This window comes from Pan paniscus, chromosome 10, assembly GCF_029289425.2.
Source record: "Pan paniscus chromosome 10, NHGRI_mPanPan1-v2.0_pri, whole genome shotgun sequence".
NCBI classification, from domain to species: domain Eukaryota; kingdom Metazoa; phylum Chordata; class Mammalia; order Primates; family Hominidae; genus Pan; species Pan paniscus.
In genome coordinates, this window is record NC_073259.2 from 77,697,675 (window position 1) to 77,724,622 (window position 26,948).

General features: G+C 41.1%; 1 protein-coding gene across 2 annotated transcripts in view; it reads right to left on the reverse strand.

Moving 5' to 3' along the window:
• BEST3 (bestrophin 3) overlaps positions 1 to 26,948 on the reverse strand; it is a 54,931-nt gene that overhangs the window by 12,192 nt on the left and 15,791 nt on the right. Inside the window, exons 7-11 of one of the 2 annotated variants that reach the window (XM_008960774.4) lie at positions 12,892 to 13,046; positions 11,339 to 11,416; positions 11,075 to 11,227; positions 7,063 to 7,143; positions 5,608 to 5,759 (exon numbers count right to left, since the gene is read on the reverse strand). In XM_008960774.4, the coding sequence (XP_008959022.1) occupies positions 5,608 to 5,759; positions 7,063 to 7,143; positions 11,075 to 11,227; positions 11,339 to 11,416; positions 12,892 to 13,046 (619 nt within the window). Of the gene's footprint in view, positions 1 to 5,607; positions 5,760 to 7,062; positions 7,144 to 11,074; positions 11,228 to 11,338; positions 11,417 to 12,891; positions 13,047 to 18,511; positions 18,758 to 26,948 lie in introns of those variants that run through there. The other variant, XM_008960778.4, reaches the window with a different exon arrangement.

Genomic DNA, 26,948 nt, shown 5'->3' on the forward strand with positions numbered 1-26,948 from the left:
TTATATGCGTTTTGGGTTTGTTTTATTTTTGTTTTTTTAAGTATGAAAATGGCATTATGATCTATTTGCTTTACCATGATCAAATGGTGGGGAAGATAAAGGCGGGTGGAGAATGAAACAAGACTGGCCGTAACTTGATAATTGAAGGGGTGATGGGTACATGGAGCTTTTTCATAGCTTGTTCTCTACCTTTGGAACTGCTTAAACTTCTTTTTTTTTCTGAGACAGGGTCTCGCTCTGTCACCCAAACTGTAGTGCAGTGGCATGAGCTTGGCTAACTGCAACCTTCCCCTCCTGGGTTCAAGTGATTCTCCTGCTTCAGCCTCCCAAATAGCTGGGACTACAGGTGTGCACCACCATGCCGGCTAATTTTTGTATTTTTGGTGGAGATGGGTTTCATCATGTTGGCCAGGTTGGTCTCTAACTTCTGGCCTCAAGTGATCTGCCTGCCTTGGCCTCCCAAAGTGCTGGGATTACAGGCGTGGGCCATCGTGTCTGGCCCGGTTTGAATTTTTCTACAATAAAATTATTTTTTAAAAACAGCTTACACTGGCAATTTGACCTTCTTACTTATCAATCACTTCTAACCTACTATGGTTTAATTTCTACCCCACACTCTCACTTAAGCCTCTGATGACCCTAACATGCAAAACCTATGGCATGCTTTTCAGGCTTTATTTGGAAACTTTGTACCTTTGGCCTCTTGGCAGGGCATTTTCTGGGTTACTCTGCATCTATATTGACCATTCCTACTCTGACTACCCTTTTCCTCTGACCACCCTTTCAGTAATAGTATTCTACCCTTCGTATTCTGCTCTGTTTCCTTGATACTGTTCTGATTGCTCCCACCCACTCTTTGGTTCTACGTACTGATACCAGTAAAATGCATCTTCTGTCCCTGGACTCACTGCATGCTGGCCATCTCCATGTGAATTGCCCATAGAGGCCTCAAATTCAACACATGCAGAAGGGAGAGCTCATAATCTTTTCCTTAGAGCAGTTTCACCCTTACACTCTCTCATCTTTGGTTTATTACCGTTCTTCACTCCTTCTCCTTTCTTGAATCTGTCCCTTCTGTCACCTCTACCGTCTACATCCCTTGTGATACACCTACTTCAGGCCCTTATCCTCTCCTGTTTAAATGACAACAGCCTGCTAACTCTGGCTCTGGTCTTATCCTCAGCTATCTGTCTTTCAGCCAGCTGCCAGGCTAATCTCTCCAAAGCAAAAATGTGACCCTGTAACTTAATAGCTTTGAATAATGGCTGAAACCCTTACCTGGCCTATAAAACCCTCCATCTTCTCCCTTGCCTCCTCTCCAGATTCATTTCTTGGCTCTTCTGCTTTGCCTATCAAATTGTTACTCTGAGTACACTATTTATTATTCCTTTCTGTCTTTGCCCATATTGGCCTGAAATGTGCCCTCTGCTGAATCCCCTCAATTCTATCTGTGCACTGGCTCCTAATTCATTCTTTTTTTCTTTTTTTGAGATGGAGTTTTGCTCTTCACTCTTGTCGCCCAGGCTGGAGTATAATGGTGCGATCTTGGTTCACTGCAACCTCCTCTGCCTCCTGGATTCAAGCGATTCTCCTGCCTCAGCCTCCTGAGTAGCTGGGATTACAGGCTGTGCCACCATGCTCAGCTAATTTTGTATTTGTAGTAGAGACTGGGTTTCACCATGTTGGCCAGGCTGGTCTCAAACTGCTGACCTCAACTGATCCACCTGCCTCAGCCTCCCAAAGTGCTGGGATTACAGGCATAAGCCACCATGCCCGCCTCCTAACTCATTCTTAAAGATGCATATTAGAGTCCCTGACTCCAAGAGGCTTTCTTTGAGTCACCAGGCTGGGTGAAGTGTGTCTTCATTGCGTGTGTTCCCATAAGGCTGAGCGTTTCTCCACTGTAGCATTTACCACATTGTAATGTCACTTTTCTCCGCCTTACATCTGTGAGCTTGGGAGGTGTTTTTTTCTTTTCTTTTTTTGACTACCTCTAGCATCTGGCATAGAACCTACCTCATAGTAGGCCCTGAAAAAGATTTACCAGAATAAATAAACGAGCACATTCTATATGTGAGGGTCCAAGGGAAAATATATTTTAAATTTGTGCTTAAGATAGAAAGAAGGAAAATTAATTTATTTGAGTTATATATATTTGGTAAATATGCAGAAAATAGGGCCATGTTTTGAACATGTCCCTTAATATAGAGAATAAAGACATTGTCTCCAAGGAGTTTCCTTCTGAAGTGGAAATGAACAGTGTGCTGAATGTGAACAGCGCGGTTGAATGTGCTGGCTGGGAGGCAGGTCTTCTTGCAGGTGGCCCTTGGAGAGTAGTACTTTTGCTCTGTTCTTGAAGGATATTGCTTTGATTTTAGAATATCCGGGTTATGGGAATTGTGGCTACAAACCCAAAACATTGATATGAAAAGGTAAGGAAAATTTGATTTCTGAATTAAATATGCTGGGAACATACACCTTAAAGAGAATAAGAAAATTTTAAAAAATATCATCCAGGAAAGGATTTTATATGGTCATCAAGAGGCAGGCACTTTTATAAAATGGAATGCTTGTGTCTACAGCATCTTGACATGTGATCTTCACTCTCACGCAAAGAGCTCATTGGCTCAGTCAGCACCCACAAGACCACCAGTGCTACAATTCTTAACTTTTACCTTCCCCTTGCCCTTAGCCTCAGTCAGGTGGCTCATTTGACATTGACCTTGTATTTGGTGAGGGAACCATTCATTGTTTAGGGAATTATCTTCTATGATTTTAGAGAACATCTATTGTTTTTGCTAGCCCAGCAAAACCATTCACTCTTCTGCTGATAATAGCACCCTGCTTTTTCTTGAGATATCACATACTCCATATGGTTGGACGGGGCTGACTATAACCCTTGGTTCAAAGATGGACCTATAAACCAGCCATGAATAGTCAAAATATTGTCTCCCTGTTGATAGTAATTAGCTCAGAAATGGATATGTGAACCTGAGCCCAGTCAGTCACAGCAAATCCATCACTTTAGTTTCAAGAGTTGGAAAAGAGATGTGCTCTTTCCACAGGTTAGCTGAGAAGGTAAGCTGTAAGCCTGGAGCTTGCCATTTTGCCATTTTTGCCCTCAGGATGGGAGAGCCTGCCTGAAACCTGAGCCAGTGGAGAGAAAAGCAGACCTGAGAGGGACGGGGCAACAGTGAGTCTTGGTGACATTCTCTGAGCCTCTGGATCTAGTGACACCTAAAGCTAGGCTCGTCTCTGGATGTGACACTATAAACCTCCTTTAGCTTAAGAAAGTTTGAATTTGTTTTTCTGTCATAGGCAACCAGAAACACTTTTTCTAATACCACAATCATAGGAAAAATAGGCATTAAGAAATCCAAAGGGGGCCATTTCTATCAACTCAGGGCTTCTGATTGCCTATTTTCCTGCAGTAAATTTTCCTGGATTGTGGTCCACTTTAATGGTCCTCATTTATACAGAAAATCAAGATCAAGTGAGCTTTTGCCTAATTGTTTCTTTGAACAATTGGTTCTAGCAGATTGAGTTAAACCTCTCACAAAACCCTCTCCCAATAGGTTCTGGCCTTTGTCTGTTCCTTTCTCCATCGTGCTGGTAAATAGGCCATTTTAGTTGGAGGACTTCTCTCTGACAACTGATAATTTTTTGCTGCAGTTTTAAATATTGTACCTCCTGGTTTTCTCTCAGTTGTTTTATTTTCTGTACCAAATTTCCAGGGTAAGTTTAATATGAAAAATAGCTTAAAGTGATTTAATCTTTCTCTGCTTCAGTTTGACATCCACAAATAAAACTTGACTAGGTGATAATAATCATCATGCTCTTTGGTTTTATATAGAGCATCTTAATGTTTACAATCTCATCTAATCTTCCCAATGATCTTTTGGGGAAGGAATTTTCTCTGAGATCTTGTCAATCCCTATTTCTGTTTCTGTATTTAGAAACAAGAGAAATGTGTTTTAATATTTGCTAAAGAACATGAACATTTATGTAGTAATCTGCAGAATTATGATGATTAGGATGAATAAGTAGATCAGGATAAAAATTTTGAGACCTTCAGAAAATTATCTTAACCATGGGGTAACAACAACTCAATGGACATAAGAAATAGAGTGTGTGGAGCATTTGCAGTCTAAATAGAGTCATCACAACGATGCTCTGATTCTATCAGTATTGCTGGTCTCTTTTCTTTTCAAGTTAAATCGTCAAGTACTTTGCATTAATCAATGGTGAGAGTGAGGAGAAGGATAAAGCATATTTAATTATCTAAAATCAAACTCACAGAAGAACAGCTCTTATTAATTCTGAAAATTGAGATGATTGCTGGATGTCCATGAAGCTCTGCCCCTGCAGAAGGTATCATGAAGGCTGAGACATGCATACAACAAGAGATTCCTATCCATGGAAACTGAGAATACACTGAGGGCAGGGATAAGCTCTCTGGCCTGGAAGGAGCCCTGGGTGGGTGGGTCTGGTCTTAGAAGCCTAGCTAAAAGCAGAAGCAAATCTAGCCTGGAGTAGGCAACCTTCTCTAAGATGTGCTTTGCGGGCAACAAGGCAAATCTCCTGGCTCCTAAATCTTTCTCATTATTTGCTGGAACTACTGAAATTCCACTTTCAGTCTTCCTTTTCTTTGGGTCTGGAAAGGTTTTCAGCCTCAGAGGCCCCTTTGGAAGAGAAGTGCCACAAACCATCACTGATGGGGATTAGGAGACATTCGGCAAAGGGAACAGGGTTGAAGCGAGATCTCCTGAAAGTAGAAGGAGGAGGGCAGGCCACTTCAGGGAGGAGGGAAAGAAGGGTCATAGGCAGCAACCACAGGACACAAACCCACTGCACAAATCCGCTTACAGCAGGTCTCAGGGAACTATGAGCCACAGTCTTGCCAAGAATTATAAGAAAAATTCCACAAAAGTTTCCCCTTTTGCTACAGTTTTTTTGTTTTGTTTTGTTTTTGAGTGGAGAGTTTCTTACTTTCTGAATTAGTCTGTGCTTTTCTCTTTAATTTACTTGGAAACCGTGGCATCTACCTTCAGCAAATATACTTAAACTTCTCCCACATTCACACACTTCTCCAATATCAAATACATGCTCAGACTTGATGAAATTATTATAGAACTGCACCTGATTTACTTCAGGCCTCAACTCATTTATTTAAAGCTCATTATACTTAGGGGTGATTGCTGTGTTAAAACCACTGAACAGAGACTGACTTACATACTAAGCCTAGGTAGAAAAAAATGCCAAAAAAGGTAAAAAGATTAGAACAGTGATCTATCTGCTCATTTCCTAGATATTGGAGGTATTTATTTCAATTTTCGTGAATGAATTAATTATTTTTCTTGAGACAGGGCTTCACTTTGTCACCCAGGCTGGAGTGCAATGGCACAATCACAGCTCACTGCAGCCTTGAACCCCTGGGCTCAAGCAGTCCTCCAACTGCAGCCTCCCCAAGTAGCTAGGACTACAGGTGTCATCACAGTTGGCTACTTTAAATTATTTTATTTCTTTTATTTTTTTTTTAATAGAGACAAGGTCTCACTATGTTGCTCAGGCTGGAAAATATTAGAGATTTTAAAAAAATGCACTCACCCCATCTGGACTGTTGACCCCAGAAATGAGGGTATGCAGTAGTCAGCAGCTGCCAATGTGTATGGTGGGCGAGCAGCAGAATCGTCCCAGTAAATGTCCTTCTTCATCTTGGGTAAGCTCATGTGCATTTCGTCCACAGCTAAAAGAGAGACCTAAAATCATTGTTATATTGTTAGAATAACTCAGATGTAAATTAAATAAAAAGGAGAAGTTTTTGTGGGCAGATGAGAGTTAGAGTGGGCTAGGACACAGTCTAAATGAGTGAATATACAAATGTCTCTAGTTCATACTTGCCATGACCACGGCTGCCACAGAGAGTTGTATCTGTTGTTTACTACTTGAGCACTTGGCGATGAGGATAAGTGGGGCTTGAAGCCTCCCACACTCCGGGATCAAACCACACACTCCAGAGTGGAGCTGCCTCTTAGCTGGAGGGAGGGGAGCCATCTTTTTATTATTTGCTCACAATTGTGGTGTTGTTTTACCTGATAGCACCTACTTAACCCCAAATATTACAGGAAGGTGAAGATTCCGCTGTTCATTCTGTTAACCCTGTAAACACATTTTTACTTGACATCACTTCTTATATGCCCTGGTTTCTTGTTCATTTCTTTGTTTGGAAAAACATAACAAGAAGTCTATACTGCTCAGTGCTATGGTGCTCTCTCCTCTTGGCTTTGACAAAGTGATGCATGAATACATTATTAATCCTCTGGGATTCCAATTTTGACAAAGTGAGTGACCTAGGCATTATGCGTCCTCCCTAAGAGACTGACATTGGGATCTACCGTGAGATGTTTGAACTTACTTAACTGCCGAGTAAGGGCTTGAAACAAATGAACAATGTGAAGGCCTTCACAGGGAAGAGAATGGTCTAGGGAGAGTCTTGCCTAAAAGAAAAATTCCTTAGTGCTGGTTCTTCATGAAAAGCTCTCTGGAATAGTGCTTCAGGGTAAGGGCCCTGGGGCCCATTTAGTGCATTTCATGCAGATTTAAGACACAAGCTGGCATGGCCCAGGCTCCCAGTGTCCAGCTGGTGGCTATCTGACTGCTGGGATTGATGTGATACCACTTTGGGAACTCCCACCAGCTTGTGTCTGGATGCCATTTTAAGTCACTATTAACCTCTCTGGTTGGCAACAGAAAACAGACTAAAGAACAATTTAAAATACTGCTCTATGCTGAGATGAAAGAGGCTGGAAAAAGCTAATAGAGGGCTTACAAAGAAAATTGGCTTGAAATTCTACTTAAAAGGAACTAAATTTCACTGGAGCTGAAATCTCGGATGTGTAAGCTTCCGAAAGGACCTGAGACAGCACAGTGCACAGCCAAGCCTCTTTCATTTGTGGCTAAAGCTCTGAAGCCAAGGGGTGTGCATTTAAAGTCTGCTTAGATTTGAAATATCGCAAGTGATTTATTATTAATATTTGAAAAAGAAAGAAAAATTCCTCTAACCTGCAAATTTCTGTCAATGCACCAGTTAGTTTCAAAATCATCATCATCTTCTCCAAAAGGGTTGATAAGCTGCTCTGCTACCTGTAGTTGAGAACATAAAATAAATCCATCATGATACCTGTGAAAACTCAGAATAGAGACTGAAGGGGATTCCTGTTTTCCTCTCTGCTTCCTTGTGTGACTTTCTAATATGAAGAGTAGAGGGGAGTAGATTGTTCTACCGAGATATTTATTAGCAAGCAAGACATGATTCTCAAACCATGAATGATGCACCTTCGTAGGTATGCTCTCCAAATGGATCTGTCCATTCAACTGGTGACAATGCAGGCCCTATTAGGGGAAGCCATGTCCTATTTAGGAGCCAAATCAAATGACTGAATAGTGAAGGAGAACCAGCTATTTGCAAGGCACTCTGAAGGGTACACAGGCTATGCTTTCAGGGAATTACAGGGCCCAGATGATAAGACAAAATGTACACAGGGAGAAGGTTAAACAGTAAAGAAAGACTTAAATCACAATTAAAGAAAATAATATAAGAGGCTTTCACAATTTATTTTTATTTTTATTTTTTTAGACAGTGTCTTGCCCTGTTGCCCAGGCTGGAGTGCAGTGGCATAATCTCGGCTCACTGCAAACTCTGCCTCCCAGGTTCAAGCAATTCTCCTGCCTTAGTCTCCTGAGTAGCTGGGACTACAGGCGAGCGTTATCACATCCAGCTAATTTTTTTTGGATTTTTTTTCAGTAGAGATGGGGTTTCACCATGTTGGCCAGGCTAGTATTGAACCCCTGAGCTCAGGTGTTCTGCCCTTCTCGACCTCCCAAAGTGTTGGGATTACAGGTGTGAGCCACTGTGCCCGGCCGAGCTTTCACAGTTATTGAACATAACTGCTAAGTAAATGAGTTAGAGAGCTAGTAAGTCCTAAAGTTGGAAATTGAGGCTTACCTAGTTTTACCCTAAAGGATTTACCCTTATCCAGTAAGTTAGTTTTCCTGCCGGGAAAATGTTAGGTAGCTATTGTCACAAATCTTTTAATATTTGATCAATATTAAATATTCTTATCATGTTCCTGAATTGAATAGCCTTCTTGATGAGAGGTTTATATGTCAAATACAACTCATCTATCATTTTCCTTGTTGAAAAATTTCCCTTGGTTTTTATTATCTGGACATGCGTGCATGCCCGTGTGTGCGTGAGAGAGAGAGACAGGGAGAGAGTTGGGGGAGAGGGAGATTTTACATTGAGTCTAGATGGAAAAAAATTTTAAATGTGTAAAATAAAGGCACCATGTGATTAGTTTCTAGAGTCTAAACATTCTAGATTCTGAAACTATTCAGTAGAAAATCTACCTACTTATCTTTTAGGATTTAGGTCAATGTATTAATACTTAGAGCAGTTTTTTTCAACCTTGGCTGCACATTAAAATCACCCGAGGAGCTCTTAAAAAAACCCGATTGATGCCTGGGTCCCTCCCCGAGAGATTCTGATTTAAGCAGTGTGAGGTTGAGGCCAGGCATCAGTGTCGGGTAAAGCTCCCAGAGGATTTTCATATGTGGCTCTTATTTTAAGTGCCTTTCCTTAGGCAGGTCTGTGCCCTGAATCAGTAAGCCTCACAGTGATATCTATGTTGAAGTTCTTGTCACTAGTTCCATGGGGCTATCTGCCCTTTCTTGCCTGGAGATTTACTTAGATTAATTAAGGGTACTGGTTGAGTCCTGAAACCTATTTTTATTCTATCCAGATTTTCATTTTTATGCATTCAGTCCTGCATGTATTATCGTAGTCTACATTAAATTGACAAAATGGCATGTATGTTTCTGAATTGACCAATCTCAAAATATATCTTTTATTCCACTGGGGGCTGCATTTTCAGCAAGTAACTGAGTGATATACTATCCATAAGGTTAAGATGGCTTTTCTACACTTTGAAAAGATTTATAAATATCCTAATTGTTGAGATAGAACAGCTGTTTAGAAATGGAGGCACAACCCATGGTTTAGGTTTGCCTTTTTTTTTTTTTTTTTGAGACGGAGTTTCGCTCTTGTTGCCCAGGCTGGAGTGCAATGGCATGATCTCGGCTCACCACAACCTCCGCCTCCCAGGTTCAAGTGATTCTCCTGCCTCAGCCTCCCAAAGTGCTGGGATTACAGGCGTGCACCACCACACCCAGCAGGTTTGCCTATCCTTTAATGGAGCTAAGATTGTGCCTTTTAATATTTTGTCTTTTAAGATTTTTTTTATTTTATTTTAGACAGGGTCTTGCTCTGTTACCCAGGCTGGAGTGCAGTGGTGTGAACATGGCTCACTGCACCCTCGGCCTCCTGTGCTCAAGTGACCCTTCCACCTCAGCCTCCCACGTATGTGGGACTGCAGGCATGCGCCACCATGCCCGCTAATTTTTTGTATTTTTTTTGTAGAGATGGGGTTTCGCCATATTGCCTAGGCTGGTCTTGAACTCCTGAGCAGTCCTCCTACCTCAGCCTCCCAAAGTGCTGGGGTTACAGGCATGAGCCACCGCATCTGACTTTAAAACAGTTTATAAAGGAAAAGGATGTAAATATTTTAGAAAGCATGTCAGAGGGAAGGAACCATTATCTGCTCTTTATAGGCTGGTCAAGCGCCTTACATGGACACAAAACAAAGAATAAAAACTTGGTGCAAGTCAGGGGAAAGAAAGAAAAGTACTTTTTGAGAATGATTATTTGGGCCACTGTGGTGATTTTATATTTATAAAGCTAAAGTCTACTTTTTCCTCTAATGGAAAATGAAAGTCATTAGTCTCTTCTGCTTTCTTGCTCTTACGCAGGTAGAAATAATTAAGAATCACAGTAATCTGATTAAAAATTCTTTCGCCATTTGTAAGGGACTTGGCTTTACTCTTTGGAGTATAATTTGAAATATCAACATTTTTTTTTTTGGTGAAGAGTCAAACCAATGAAAGGAAAGGCTTCTGCAGGGAAAATTTCACTGCAACCTGAAGGCCCCAGTGGGTCACGACAACGTATGGCTCTTTGGAAGGCCAAACATTTGAAAATTCTACTTTACGAATATCATCTGCATATCATCATTGCCTTTCAATGAACTTAATGAAGCCATTGTCATTGATTTTTTTCTATCACATACTTCCCATTTGGAAGTTTACAGAGGTGATGGAAGAATCAGGTCTCTGATATTTACACACATACATTTGAGGAGGTGGTGGTGAAGGGAGGGGAAGCAAGGAAAATTCTACACAGATAGTTAGGCAAACCATTCTCACCTCCCGAACCTGTTTAATTCCCTGGCAAACCAGATGTTGTCATTGTTTCTGGTGTTTCTGGTTCTGATTCTGATGAATTCTGAGTCTCAGTTCTGGTTTTGAAAATGGGGTACATTTAGACCAGGCACGGTGGCTCACGCCTGTAATCCTTGGGAGGCTGAGGTAGGAGAATTGCTTCAACCTGGGAGGCAGAGGTTGCAGTGAGCTGAGATTGCGTTACTGTACTCCATCCTGGATGACAGAGCAAGACTCTGTCTCAGGGAAAGTAAAAAAAAAAAAAGAAAATGGGGTACACTTAATGTTGTGGGACACCTAGCAGAATTTCAGGGAATTGCAATAACTATAGAGTTGAGCAGAACCAAGATTCTACTACAATATTAATGGTTAAGTCTGATTTACAAGGCTTCTTGTTGACTCTTTTACTCTGCCTAGTTGCTTGTTGTGGTATACAATATCAATGCAAGTACACTTACTACTTTAGTTACATTATTATAATCCTAATGGGAACACACAGAGACTTAAAAGAGAATCAATAGCCATAAGAGTGTTCTTCTAATGTCTTTGCACAAGTGAGCTGTTTCTATCCCTGTCACTTGAATCTCTGGCAGAAAAGTAATAACATTGCTGAGCCATTACATGTTAAATCTATCTTTGACTCACTCATGAATGATTTGCTAAAGACTCAGTAAAGGATCAGTGTGGAGAGTCTGGAACATAACACATTACAAAGTGGGGCCCTGAGACCATTGGCTACCTTAAGCCATCCTGCATAGAAGAAGAACTGTAGGAGGGTGAAGATGGGAATGTAAAGATCCAAGTCATGCCCTGCATAGCCTTTGGTGGGATCCAAAAACTGGCGTCCAATCAGGCACGCAAAGAAGAAGGTATAGACAGCAAGAGTGACAACCTGGAACAGAGAGAGACCAGAGTGAGGGGACAGTGCTGGCCTCCCGCAGCAAAGCTACAGTGCCAAGGTAGGCAAGTAGAAATAAAGAATTCCGTGCAAAGTATTTCTTACCTGGGTGTAAACCAGCGGAATCCCAACCCAGTCATAACCGAATAAGAGGCTGCACCAAGAGCGGTATCGATTCATTTCCTAAGTCAGAAACAGATCAAGCATGATTTACTAAGATGACGGGTGTGGTAATAAGTACTTACTGGGACTCAGAATATGAGCATGTCTTTTACAGGACTGACTGTAAGGCTAGTAAATTGATTCCCAAGGATACTCCAAAAGGAAAGTTCTAAAAATGACAATCAATCAATGAACATCATTGGAGCAATGAATTTGTTGACAAGTACATTTGGACATTTTAAAAAATATTAAAATAAGTCATGGCCAGGTGTGGTGGCTCATGCCTATAATCCCAAAGCACTTTGGGAGGCCAGCACTTTGGGAGCCCAGTAGTTTTAGATAAGCCTGGGCAACATAGAAAGACATTGTTTCTACAAAAAATACATAAATTAGCTGGGCTTGGTGGCACATGCCTGTAGTCCCAGTTACTCCAGAGGCTGAGGTGGGAGAATCACTTGAGTACAAAAGGTCAAGCCTGCAGTGAGCCATGATTGTGCCACTATGCTGCATGTAGCCTGGACAACAGAGTGAGACTCTATTTCCAAAAAAAAGGACTTCATAGAAATATCCCCCCGCCATTCTATTGAACCCATAATTTCCAACATGTATATTGGCCCAAAGTCATGGTGAGAAGGAAATTGTTAATATTTTAAATAAGTAATTTTTATCGATTTTGGTAGGTAATCTGGAAAGCAATTTTTTTGTTTCTCTCATTTTAAAACATGCTTACTGTAGATCTTAGAAAAGAGATATAATTACTCCTGTTTCCTCCCACAAATGGAGACTATAACACTCATATTGATAGAAAATCTATCTCTGAAGCAGGAAGGACAGGATTCTCTGATTTTTTTCATCGATTGCACACAAGTTATTATGGAAGACTAGGGAAAAGAGTTCACATCAATTTGGTCAGTATTTTTAAACAATTCACTTCCGTTAGCCTAATCCAGGGAGGGGACTGTCATGGCACAAATATACCCAGCCCTTACATAAAAAAATTTTTTTTCAGATGATTTCAGGGTTATTTTGATTAATGAAAATACTATTTTACTTACTAGAGTATCTGAAAGGGGGGCTTAACCTCGCGATATTCCAGTTTTGGGGAAATATTAGGCTGGGGAGGTTTATTTCTCCTCCAGGTTTTTTTCAAGGATCCTGGAGCCAGGGATGGCAAATATACTACATGGGCACCATAGCTTTTCGAGCCCTTGGTGACCCTTGGCTAATCAATCAAGGAATACTTTCTTACAGAGCCTATTACAAAGCATGATTCTGTTTAAAACACAGCTTCCAAGGAACCATTTCCAAGCAACCTGAGTTTAACCTGTGTACCACCTCTGTCCTGCATGTTGAGGGGTCTGACGCTAGTCCAATCTTTCCAGTTCCTCTGGAGCCAGGACTGAACAAAGCTGACTCTTCCTGGTCTAACGTGTTATATCCAGGTCCTTCTTGGTCCCTAATTAGCGTATTTTTCTTATGATTTATGATATACTTACAGTCATCAATGATTGCAGATCAACACTGTCTCTGATTCTACCTTCATTCCGGGCTTTAGTTGCAAGATTTCCAAACCAGATGAATGGAACCCAATATTTCAGATGAGGAGACTTGAGGTGGTTGAATAATTTCCTTTCATCTGTTGTCATAAAACCTTTACAAAAAAATAAAAATAGGTAGGTATACAGACTTAGTTTGACAGTAGTACGTTACCATATTTCAGCATCTATATAAAAGCATATAATGAGGGGATATTAAAGAAATATGGAATAAAGGTTCCTGTCTCAAGTAGTTTATACTTGCAGTAGAGTTAAGGAATGTGTGTGTGTGAGCGCACATGCACACACACATATACATGCACACCCACAAGTTATATAAAATCCCTGATAGAGGAGGCCATTAGGAGGTAAGGAGACATTAAATGTGAACTAGAACATTTGGGGAAATTTCTTCTTTAGGTTTTGGTTTAGTCATCTAAAGTTGGGAACCATAATACTTGGAATTGTTACGATTAAGATAATAAAATATGATAATGTATATAAAGCACTTGGCATAGTGCCGAACACATGATTCACGTGACTTTTCTCCTGATCTCTCCTTTCCAAGTCCTACTTAATCATGTCCTCCTCTCTGAAGCCTTCCTTGAGTCCTTCTTTCTCTTTCCTGAGGGATTTCTTCCCTTTAAAGTTCCCACATGGTACTCGCTCTTGGCTTGCATCATAGTAATATTACACATAAATGTTTCCCTTACTATGACCCTTTTGAAGGGCAAAGAGTATATTAATGTTCATCGTCCCCATAGCATTTTGCACATACTTTAAAATTGTTTCTTTGTGGCAGGGTGCAGTGGCTCACGCCCTTAATCCCAGCACTTTGGGAGGCCAAGGTGGGTGGATCACTTGAGGTCAGGAGTTCAACACGAGCCTGGCCAACATGGTGAAACCCCATCTCTACTAAAAATACAAAAATTAGCCGGGCATGGTGGCACACGCCTGTAATCCCAGCTACTGGAGAGGCTCAGGCATGAAAATCGCTTGAACCCAGGAAGCGGAGGTTGCAGTGAGCTGAGATTGTGCCACTGCACTCCAGCCGAGGCGATAGAGCGAGACTGTCTCCCCCGCCCCAAAAAAAGGGTTTCTTTGTGTGTGTGTGTGCATGTGTGTATGCATGCGTGTGTGTGTGTGTGTGTGTGTGTATAAAATGCAATTTGCTTGGGCTTGCGGTGACCTCTCTGAGCCTCAATTTTCTCATCTGTAAAAGAGAGATAATATTTGCTTCACAGGGATGTTGTAGAATTACCTGAGATGATGAACATGTGTCAAATGTTATTTAGCATAGTGCTTAGCACACACTTAGCACCCACAAAGCACTAAGGTATATTACGTGAAACTTTAATTTTCCTCTGCCTTCTCCTCCCTCCCCAAACACCAAGGGAACGGGAGATTGAATGACTGAATAAGAGGAATAAGGTAACAGGTTTATTTAATAAACATTTATTGAATGCCTGCTATATACCAGGGTTTGTTTGCAAAAAGATGCACTTTAAAACTTACAGTTTACACTTGATCTTCTTTTTTTTTTTTTTTAGATGGAGTCTTGCTCTGTCGCCCAGGCTGGAGTGCAGTGGCGCGATCTCGGCTCACTGCAAGCTCTGCCTCCAGGGTTCAGGCCATTCTCCTGCCTCAGCCTCCCGAGCAGCTGGGACTACAGGCACCTGCCACCACGCCCGGCTAATTTTTTGTATTTTTAGTAGAGATGGGGTTTCACCATGTTAGCCAGGATGTCTCAATCTCCTGACCTCGTGATCTGCCCTCCTTGGCCTCCCAAAGTGCTGGGATTACAGGCATGAGCCACCGCCCCTAGCCGATCTTTTCTTTTTAAAAATTTTGACTGAATAATTCAAATGGTACAAAAATCCCAAAGGGCCAAAGGACTGTTAGTGGAGAAAGTCTCCTTTTCCCAGCCATAAAGTTTCCCTCCCTGGAGGAAATCACGATGATCTGTTTATTGTGTATCTTTCCAGAGAAATCTCATGGATTTTCATACAGGCCTATTTTTAAAAACACAAATGATTTTATACTACATATGTATCTGCCATTTGCTTCTGTTTTTCAGGTATATCTTGAAGATTTAAAAAATTAATATATAGAGAGCAGCAGCATTCCTTTTAATGGCTGCTCTCTATATATTAACATTAATTGTTAATAGTATATAATATTTTATTTAGCTAGTTCCTTTTTGAATAGACATTTAAGACATTTAAGTTGTTTTTTTTTTTTTTGCTACTAAAAATAATGCTGTAATGACTCTCCTGGTATTTACCCCCTTGGCTCTTTAAGTAGCTTTTAAATGTTAATTTTGATTTAATATAAACAGTGTTTCCTGAATTAAAACTTACCTCTAAAACTGATTTTTATTAGATATTAATTTTTGAGTTTTTTTTTCTCAGAAATGCAATCATTTGCTTATGGAATTCTGATACTACATTCAGACGAAAATCAACTTTTGCCCTAATATAATACATTTTTCTATCTTTAACCATCTGTAATCAGTTAACAAATCTGGTTGTCCTATTTAAGGTAATCCTTTTGCTGGGTGCAGTGGCTCATGCCTATAATCCCAGCACTTTGGGAGGCCCAGGCAGGAGGATTACTTAGGCCAGGAGTTTGTGACCAGCCTGGGCAATATAGCAAGACTTCATCTCTAATAAATAAAATTTAAAAATCCTCCCTCCTTATGATGCAGGCCAAATTTTTTTTAAGAGGTAGTGTTTCAGTAAAAAAAATGTCAAAGGAGGAGTGAGGTATGCCCATTTTTAGAGTCATCAATTTATAGAGCTTTGGTGTTCTCTAGATCTTTGACGTGACTTAGGCCATTGTTCTTAAGAATAAGATCCAAAGGCCATAGGTCTGAATCACCTGTGATATCTATTAAATATGGAGAGGCCTGGACCCCGACCCTGACTACTAAATCAGACTCAGTAGGGCAGGAGTTCTCAACCCAAGTCTGCACCTTAGAATCTCATAAGGGGACTTTTAGAAAATACCAATGGCAGCAAGGCGTGGTGGCTTACGCCTGTAATCCCAGCACTTTGGGAGGCCGAGGCGGGTGGATCACTTGAGGTCAGGAGTTCGAGACCAGCCTGACCAACATGGTGAAACCCGTCTCTACTAAAATTACAAAAATTAGCCGGGTGTAGTGGCAGGGACCTGTAATCCCAGCTGCTTGGGAGGCTGAGGCAGGAGAGTTGCTTGAACCCGGGAATGCGGAGGTTGCAGTGAGCCGAGATTGTGCCATTGCACTCCAGCCTGGGTGACAGAGTGAGACTCCGTCTCAAAAAAAAAAAAAAAAAGAAGAGAATACCAACGGCTGGGTCTTATATCCTTAGAGATTCTGATTCAATTGATCTAGGATGAGGCCAGGCATCAGCATTCTTTTAAATTTTCCTGGGTGATTTAATAGAATTGGGTCTAGGCAGTTGCATATTTACCAAGCTGTGCAGAAAATTCTGACACATAGTGGTGTTTGAAAATCACTGTCCCACTAACTGAAGGTTCTGTTTATTCAGGATTTGAAATAAACAAAGTAACAACTACAAAGCCAATATTTACCAACAGGAGACTAGTTTTAGATAACACTCGGGTTATTTATACTAGCTTAGAAGGGTTCTCTCCATGCCTGGAGAATGGTACTGTCCCTGGAAGTGTAAAATAAAAATGAGCTTGGTGATTCTCTTCTTGTTTCTCAGTGCATCTCAGAGTTGTTGCACAATCTAAAAAATCTGTTTTGTTGTTTGTTTTTTAAAGAATTGCAGAGCATGATTAAATCTTTTTTTTTTTCAATTTTTAATGGGACAGAGTCTCCGTCTGTCATCCAGACTGGAGTGCAGTGGTGTGATCTTTGGCTCACTGCAGCCTCAACCTCCCAGGCTCAAGCAATCCTTCCACCTCTGCCTCCTGAGTAGCTGGGTCTACTGGCGCATGCCACTATGTTGGGCTAATTTTTGTGTTTTTTGTAGAGACTGGGTTTCACCATTTTGCCAGGCTGGTCTTGAACTTCCTGGGCTCAAGTGATCTGCCCACCTTGGCCTCCCAAAGTGCTGGGATTACAGCTATGTGCCACTGTGCCTGGCCAGTTAAATCTTATTGGATGAAGTTGATAGATAAACTTGATCTGTCTTGGCTTTATGCTTAAAGACTTGCTGTAGCCTATTCTCACATATTCCATATCAATTGTCTAACAGTTATATTCTTGAGACCTATAGTGCAATTTTAAAAAATGATCTCATTTATATATTGGCTTCAATCTCTGTCATTTGACCAAAGAATAACTTTATCTCTGGTTATTTTTTATTCAGAAGCATGGATCAAATTGTGCTAGCAAGTCCTTTCTTAGCTTCTAAGCAGAAAGCAAATATGCAGAGTGAGGGTTTATTTGGTGCAAACACTAAAGCAAGAGATTGAAAGAGGACAAGTAGAGCAAGAAGAGCTGGTGATTTTGTTTTTAGCACAAATTTATTGAGTATTTTGCTAGGTGCTGTGAAAGATGAATGACAATCACTGAGACATTAATGTATCCTCTAAGAATATATAAGCAGAATAATTTTTGTTATTCCTTGCAGGGTCACACATCTTACTTATCCAAAGTGTGAAAGGAAAATATCTTGGGTCCCCAAAATCACTAAGCTAAAGGGAAAAGTCAAGTTGGGAACTGCTTACCGCATACATGCCTCCCATTCTATTAAAGTCATTGCTCCGTTCACTGAGATAAATGCATATCTGATTGCCTCCTTTGGAGAGGCTAATCAGAAACCCAGAAGAATGCAACCATTTGTCTCTTACCTACCTATGACCCGGAAGCCCCCTCCCCACTTTGAGTCGTCTCCGGCTTTTCCAGACTGAACCAATGTTTATCTTACATATGTTGATCGATGTCTCATGTCTTCCTACAATGCATAAAACCAAACTGTTCTGACCGCTTTGGGCACATGTCATCAGGACCACCTGAGGCTGTGTCACGGGTGCACATCCTCAACCTTGGCAAAATAAACTTTCTAAATTAACTGAGATCTGTCTCAGATTTTGGGGGCTCACAAAAGTAACTCCACCTTTGGAAATCAAAGTCGGTCAACTGAAAGAAAATCTCTAGGTTGTTGGTCAAGTCCATTCCAAAAGTATTTGTTATGAAATGGAATGTCACCCTCATCAGGACTTCAAGCCATTTTAAGCAGAGACCAGTATTTTTTTCAGAATATGATCATTATTGTCATTGCTGAGGCTATGCTAATTACAGTTGCTGATTTGCTACAGTTCGGCAACACTCTGAGTGGGCTTGTCCTCCCACCACTTGGTTCCCTGCACGTGTCTGTCTCCATGCCATGCTCTCCTCAGGCCCCATCACACCCCTGGCATAGCTATTTTATCCTGCCGTTGCATCTGCCTACAGTTTCTCTTGCTATCGCTTTTTCTTCTGGCTGGCTCAGCTCTGCTCAGCAATTTTCATATTGTTTATCCCCAAATCCCTCCTTCATCTTTCTAATCAGAGTAAAATCTATCTCTCAATATAGATACATGTTTGCATTTACTCCCAATTGAGTTGTGGTTTGATGGAGCAGGATCTGCTACTTTAAGACAAAATTTTATTGCCCTCGAGCCAAAGGATTAATTACATCCATTGATAGACAAAATTCCAGTCATCATAGGGATTCTGCCTGCTGTACAGTTGCTCTATTTTTCCTTGATTGAAGTTGAGGCAGATGTCTTTTGCCTTTCAAGCAGAGTATTCAAACGAGGCTCTATTAGCAGAGGAACTAAAAGCTCTGCATCTCAAAACTTGAAGGCAGAATGGGTTTCATGCCAGTTCTTTCTGAAAGAGAGAGTTGTGTATTCAGCATCTGAGCCCTTCTCCAAGGGATGACACTTTTTCAGGAAGAGTGCAACGTGCCTGGCTTGTTTTTATCTCTGTGTTTTCCAAATGAATGGAATGAAGCCACCAGCTTCAGCTACAGCTGTCCTTTCCATTCAGTGGAAGAGGTTTAGAAATCCCTGTCAATTGGGAAAATCAAGGGGGGAGCAAAATGAGATTGAGAGAGGGATGAAATCACATTGCAACAACATCATGCAGGGCAGGATGTCAACCAGGTTTTTTTGTTTGTTTTTTTTTTTACCATAAACCATAGTAAGATATATGTTGTTCACAAAACAGTTATTGGCCCTGCCACATGATGTGCTTTCTGCTGTTCTGTTCTATTCTATTCTATTCTATTCTATTCTATTCTATTCTATTCTATTCTATTGTTCTCCATTCCATTCCACTAAAAATGCTGGTCACAACCCGTTAACCTGATTTAAGAATCCCATAATGAGTTACAAACCACAGCTGGAAAAGCCTGAAATAGGCTACGGTGGAGTAAAATCAGTTTCTGGGAGTAGCAATAAGGAACAGAGACAGACGCTCCTCTATTATATTGATATGAGCAAATCTCTAGTTACCCATATCCTTGTCCATAAATTAGTATCCCATCTGGTAATTCACTGCCTTCTACATAATCACACACAAGAAATAACATACAAAGAAATCAGTGCTTTTAAATCCTCATCTGCACAGTGGCCCAGAATTTTATTTGCCCTGGGTAGAATAGATCTGAGGCAATTTGCAGATGAAATCGGAGGAATTAATTGATGTGTTCTAGTGCAGCTGTTCCTAAACTCTGCTATACATTACCATGGTCTGGGGAGTTTTGAAAAATCCTGATGCCCAGGTTGCTCTACATACCTAATGAATCCTAATATCTGAGAATGGGAGTCAGGTGTCAGAATTTTTAAAAGATCACCAGAGATTCCAACATGCAGCAAAGTTTAGGTTGAACAACTGCCCTAGTGCTGATCATTTCAGCATTCTCAGTCTGGGTCAAACATCCTGCAGTGCTTCTAGGGAGCCTGTTTAAAATGTCAATTTCTAGGCCCTAAGCCCTAGATCTAGATTCTGATTCCCTAAGTTGCCTAGGAACCTGCAGTTTAAATAAGCACCCTGGCTAATCAGTGAATGTGGTCTGCAACCATACTTTGAGAAACATTGAGTGGATAGCCTTTAGTTAACTCCTGAAACAGAAATGTGGGGGGAACCTTCAAACACTGACCAACCGACACTGCCTATCCATGCTATTAATTCAAGAAGGGCTAGTTTTGCATGCACTTTCTCTCATGTGCAGAGCAACTACACATAGGTGAGTCAAGTTTCACTCGCAAGATGACATTCTGTCTGTTCCGGGCTCGTCATGTGAGACTACAGAGGGGTGACTTACTCAGCCTTTAAAAGTTCAGCCAACAGAGGAAAAACTGGCACAGCTGTGAATACCATTATCCCCTTGGCTCTCACTCTTCTAACACAAGGCAGTGGAGATTCAGAGACCAAGGAGCCCCAGAGCTGTGTAATGGATCAGGAAAAAAAAAAAAAAAGCCCACCCAGGGCAGAAATGTTATACCAGATTCAATTAATTGTGAATGTTACATAATATGTTATATAAAAGTCATTTTAGTTTACCTAGTGAGAGGGGAGAAGATCACAGATTAAATGATCTATCTGTGCCAGAAAAGCAAATGTGGTTCTAACAGTATTAATTCCATGTTAGAGAAAAGCTTGCTTGTTTGAATAATATTATTGTTTTCCTTGAGTTTGTACATTAGTCCCAAAAAACAGCCTCAAGAAAACAGGACCTTCAACAGAGATAAAAGAAAATATGCTGGCTGGGCTCGGTGGCTCACGCCTGTAGTCCCAGCAATTTGAGAGGCCGAGGTGGGAATCACTTGAGGCCAGGAGTTCGAGGCCAGCCTGGCCAATATGGTGAAACCCTGTCTCTACTAAAAATACAAAAATTAGCCGGGTGTGGTGGCCTGTGCCTGTAATCCCAGCTACTTGGGCAGCTGAGGCGGAAGAAGCACTTGAACTGGGGAGGCAGAGGTTGCAGTGAGCCAAGATTTCAACACTATACTCCAGCCTGGGCAACACAGCAAGATTCTGCCTAAAAAAAAAAAAAAAAAAGAAAGAAGGAAAATATGCTGACCAACAGCTCTGGGAATGGGCTGACTAGCCTGTAAGAATAGGCTGATGGCACCTGCAGAAGGTCGCAAAACTTTCACCAAGAAAGCAATGATTAACTGCCCAGCTGACTGAAACTGCTCACATTTCACAAGACTGTTTTGGTCTTCATTTCTCTTAATTTCCCTTAGAAATCCTTTACCTAGAGGCACAATTCTGAAAGGTGGCCTTTCAACCCAGTTCACTGCCTTCCCCTGGTTGCTGACTTCTCAAATAAAGCTAACGTTCCTTTTACCAAAGTTCCTGAGTTGTTTGGCTTTTAAGCAGTAAGTGACCCAGACCTGAGTTCCATTTATAGGGCTAGACTTATAGCCAGAGCATCTGAAGTTAGAACTTTTATCTCAACATCCATTGACAGCTGGTGGCTTGCTTGGTTATATTAATGTCTGTTAACCATAAGTGTCACTGAAAATTCCAGTGGAGTCTCATCAGGCTCCCTGTAGTCATAGAAGACAGTCAAGAATCTTTACATTAAGATTCCAGGGAAGGCCAGGTGTGGTGGCTCACACCAGAAATCCCAGCCCTTTGGGAGGCTATGGTGGGAAGATTGCTTGAGGCCAGGAGTTCAAGACTAGCATAGGCAACATAGTGAGACTCTGTATCAAAAAAGAAAAAAAGGAAAAAAAGGGATTAAACAAATAAATAAGTAAATTGGCCAGGCACAGTGGCGCACATCTGTAGTCCTAGTTGCTCAAAAGGCTGAGGCAGGAGGATGGCTTGAGCCCAGAAGTTTCAGGTTACTGTAAGCTATGACCGTGCTACTGCACTCCAGGTTGGGCAACTGAGTGAGAACGTGTCTCAAAAAAAAAAAAAAAAAGACTCCAAGGCTTTAAGAAAATTAAAGGGTGTTTTTTTCCTCAGAGGTTACTGTCTTATAACTACTCTTATGAACTACTAAATACAGACAGAAACTATTTATTTTAGAGAGAGAGAATTGCAATGCAGAGATGTAAAGTTTAACTGTAAATATATTTGTGCTTGTTTATGACAATGATTAATTTAAGATAAGATTTGTAGTAAATTTTACCAATCCTTGAGTATGGGGACCATATTTGTTCTGCTTATAAGGGTAGTCCCAGTGCCCAGCACAGTGCCTGGCATATATTGTACACACAATAAACCTTTGTTGCATGAGCAAAGGCATAATAGTTCTAGCACCAGCTTGGTAATGTTTCTTTAAGAGGAATGTATATAATTTCCTATTACATATCATTGTGCTTCTGGTAAGTAATTTTGAAGATAACTACTTTCCTCTCCTGATGCTTGTAAATACTAGATAAGATGTTTTGATTCAGTATGAGACCATACTATATGCACACAACTAAGGTCATCACTTGACTCAGCCAGGATCTGGAATTGTGCATCTGACTTGACTTGGAATGAATGACATCTCCCAGGGCAGGTGATTGGAATGACTGGAATTTTCCAGAGCAGATTTGTAGCCAATAGGCAAAAGTAACAGAGACTGTTGCAGTTTCTCTGATAAATAACTGATCACAGACCAGTTCAGGGACTTTTCAGCATAATGGACATTATTCCGAATTCCACTGTTGTATTTTTATTTTCATATAAGCAGAAACAAAAACTTTTTTATTTTTAATTTGAGAAATTTAACCTGTAGCATCAAATTATATATATTTCCCCAGCAGCATGTGTTTTGGTCTTGTTATTTTTCAGAATAATGTAACTTGACTGTCCAACTTAAAAGCAAGAAAAGTTCAAGGATGAGCAGGTATGTGACCTAGTTCAACCAGCGCCAGCCAAGGAATTGCCAGATGCTTCAGAAGGAGGTGCTGGTCCTCACTCTCGGCCCTCTCGCTTATTTCCTTCTGGCCAGCACTGAATCTATGGAGGCAAAAACCCTCGCAGAAGAAAGAGAAGCTGGAGGGAAACTGATTGCCTCAAAGCCCATTGCTTCCCAGAGCACAAGCCAGGGACCACCAGCCTCAGAGTCTCCAGGAGTTTGTTCAACTCATTGATTCCTGGAGCCCATTCCAGACCTACTGAGTCAGAATCTCTGGGAGTGGTATCGTGGGATCCAAATTTTTAGCAATATTGATTTTAACAATATGTAATGCACCCTGAAGTTTGAGAATATGTACTTTTTCTTACAGGTGATTTTAGGTAGAGAATTCAACTGACAAGAAGGTCCCTCGTGCCCTTAACCTTGTCCCCACCCCTTTGGGGCCCTCAGTGCTTTACTTACCAGTCCTCTCTGCCCTCAGGCAGGAGCAGGTGCTCCGGCTTTGGACTCAGGGGATCTGCCAAACATTTTCCGCCATCCCTGAACTTCCTGTTCTTCCCAGAAACCTTGGCACAGGCAAAGGACAGTCAGAGAGTGGCAGAGGCATATGCCCAGTTGGAAGAACTTGGAAGCAGACCCCATGTGCAGACTCTGAGTCAGCCCTCTCTGCTGGGGAAAGCAGCAGGAAGTTCAGTGAGTCAGCGCTGCCGGTGACAGCGGGTGCCGGCCTGGGGCAGCCAGGAAGACAGGCCTCCGAAGCGTCTCTCCTGGCTTAGAGGATAGTGGCTTGGAACCTTTGTCCTGCCGCCTAACACACAATGCTTGCGTATAGTATGGTCTTATACTGAATCAAAACATCTTATCCAGTATTTACAAGCACCAAGAGAGGAAAGTAATCTTCAAAATTACTTACCAGAAGCACAATATATTCCTGTGGGGACAAGATGTACCTACTACCTCTTTTCTGCCTTTTGAGAAAATACTTAGGAATTAATGAGAGCAACTGGGACCTTTTCACTGAGATAATCAGTGATTGTGTCACAGGACCCTTGGAAAGGCTTTCACCTCATCACAGCTCCTCTGTCAATTCTCTTCTCCCTTCACTTCAGACAAACCAACCAAAAAGTTTAAGTCAGAACAATGCTTGTTACATCCAAGCAGGTGGAATTCAAATCCCTTATACAGTAGCCTCCCACCAGACTGCTTCCTCAAAGCTCTTCTTTGTAATTCATGACCCTCAAGCTGAAACCTCGAATCCATCCTTTCTTAATTGCTGCTGCTTTGTTATCAGTAATGAGTTGGTGGTTGCCAAAGCCTTTTGCCCCAGTAGCGAGAAAAAGGGTTTAAAAAATAAGCATCCCAGAAAAGATGCAATACTTCTCAAACTTTGGGGTACTAAAAAAACCAACACAGGAGCATGTTTCACTGCAGATTCCTAGGCCGTACATCCAAAGGTTCTATTAGGTTCTATAATAATTCAGAGGGACTGACGTGGGTGGGACCCAGGAATATGCATTTTAAATAAATAAACTCAAGTTATTCAAGATGTAGAGGGCCTGTGGGTCTGTGGATCACTCCTAGAGACTAGTTTAAATGTACATCCAGAAGTGAAGGACTCATTTTGAGATTCCCTTGGAATGGCAGAAACATTGGTAGCTGAGCAGATAGAAGTATTTCAGTATTCCACATGCCTCGGAAAGGGGAAAGTCTGAATGCAAGTACATGGCAGACATCTGTACAAGTTGGAGAGAGAGTGGGCCTTGGTATTCTGAAAAATACACTCAAAGGAAATGAAATCACGTCATTTTCCTATTTGCCTCCCTATATCTACTTGCCCCTCAGACCTGAGCACAGCTCAGTCCTCAGAGCTCATGTCTGACCAGAGGCCCCAGAGGCCTCTCCATTGCCAGCCAACCTGGCTTCTTCCTGGTGTGCTTTTAATATGAAGGTGACACTAAGAAGATGAGATTTGCTTTGAGGATTGGACCCGGCATCTGATTCCTGTCAGAATGCACTCTCTTCATTTCAAGGATGCGTCAGAACTAGAGAAATATCGCCTGTGTTCATCCAAGTAAACTTTAGCTCATCAACTTGGAATAGGTCATATGTTTCTTGTTTGTTTTTAGGTCTTTCTTAGAGATGGTAATTCTTAATCTATTTGTTCCTGGAGACATTAAGGTAAGATAAAATTGAGCTGTCTAGTAGCATTTTTAACTAGGTCATTCTGAAACAGTATTCTACTTTCATATTTGGAGGAAGGATGGCAATTAATTTTTTTTTAAGTTCCTACTGATTTTACATTATCATATACCTGTACATGTGCCAGGCCTTCAGACCCTCCCCCTGAATCCCCCTTAACCAACTCCTGGCACCCATTACTTTCTCATATCTCACTCTGCATCTCTAACAACATCATCTACACCCTTCTTCCTTATTTCAACCTTGACATTCACAACCTCTTGATCAAAGTAGATAAAAAAGACCTGGGATATTATATTAATAACAAGTCTTCTAAAGTGGCTACGGTGCTATGTTATGCTGTTGTTTGAGATGTAATTTCATTACAATGGCAAGAAATTATGCAGCACTTACTGTGTGCCAGGAATGCTCTAAACATTTTGCAAATGCTAACTTTTTTAATCCTCATAACAAGCCTATGGGATATATGAGGTAGGTGCTATCATAAGTTACTTTAAGTCCATTTTATGGATGAGGAAACTGAGGAACAGAATGGTTAACTAACTCAGACAAAGTCATGTAGCTAGTAAGCTGTGAGATAAAGTTTCAAACCCTTACTCCGTGTTCTTAATCATTGTGAAATTTGATAACATACTTGGGTCATTCTTGTCGTACCCAACTAAAACAGAGTCAAGAAGCCACCAGGAAAAAGCAGTTGAGGCCAGGCATGGTGGTTCACGCCTGTAATCCCAGCACTTTGGGAGGCCGAGGTGGGCGGATCACAAGGTCAAGAGATTGAGACCATCCTGCCAACATGGTGAAACCCTGTCTCTACTAAAATACAAAAAATTAGCCAGGCGTGGTGGTGTGCGCCTGTAGTCCCAGCTGCTTGGGAGTCTGAGGCAGGGGAATCGCTTGAACCCAGGAGGCAGAGATTGCAGTGAGCCAAGATAGCGCCACTTCACTCCAGCCTGGCCACAGAGCAAGACTCTGTCTCAAAAAAAAAATTCTTTGCAGGCCTGGTTGCTGAAACTGCCTGCTATTACCTGAAACCAGTTTTATAGTTGCTGAAATGATCTGCTGCAACTTGAAGACTAATTTTACCCACCTCCATCACTCACCAGTCAAAACTTGCCAGCTCCCCAGAAACTTACTAGTGCCAATGAACTTTCTCAAAGAGCAATATGCAACATTTCTGTCTTTTTATAAAACCTCCAACCTTCTCTTTGTATTTTGGACATACTGAATACCATCTGGTCTGTGTGTATGCCTCAAACTGGAGTTCTTTCTTCTCAAATAAAATGTGAAATATAGACATTCATCTCTACAGTTTTATTTTGACTTCAGTAGTTACTATCTGTATTAGCCATTTAAGAAGGCAAAACAAAAACAACAACAACAAAAAAAGCCAACACAAACTCCAAAACAAACAAAATCCGAAAATATCTATTTTTTCAGGACATTTCAGAAAAGGAGACTAAATACTGCAAACTAATGTGAGACTGGACTCAATGTGAAGGCAGAATCACCTCACGCTTCTCATCCATATGTGCCAAGAATTATCTCATGTAATCCTCGCCCTACTGAAGGCTGACTTAACAGCTTCTTTGCTAAATATTTACACACCAAAGAGAATCATCCTTTAACTATCTACATCTCCTTTGAGGCACAAGAGACAAGAGGTCCATACTAAAACAGCTTTTGACTGTCACCTCTCAGTGTCTGCCTAGATGAAACTGACATTGCCAGTTCCTACCAGAATCTATTAGAAAGTATTAACTTAGGAGTTTGGAGCCTAAATTTTAATTCTGGCTTTTCCACTGATCAGCTGTGTAATTCAGGGCAGGTTATAAACTTTCTGAATCTATTTTCTACCTTTTTCATGTTTTCTTGAAGTCCAAACGAAATAGCTATAAAGGAGACAAACCGTATAGTGCTGGAAAACTGTAAGTTAATGTGACAGATTATTTTTATTTATTTATTTTTTGGGGACTGATGGGGACCTTGTCGCCCAGGGTGGAATGCAATGGCATGATC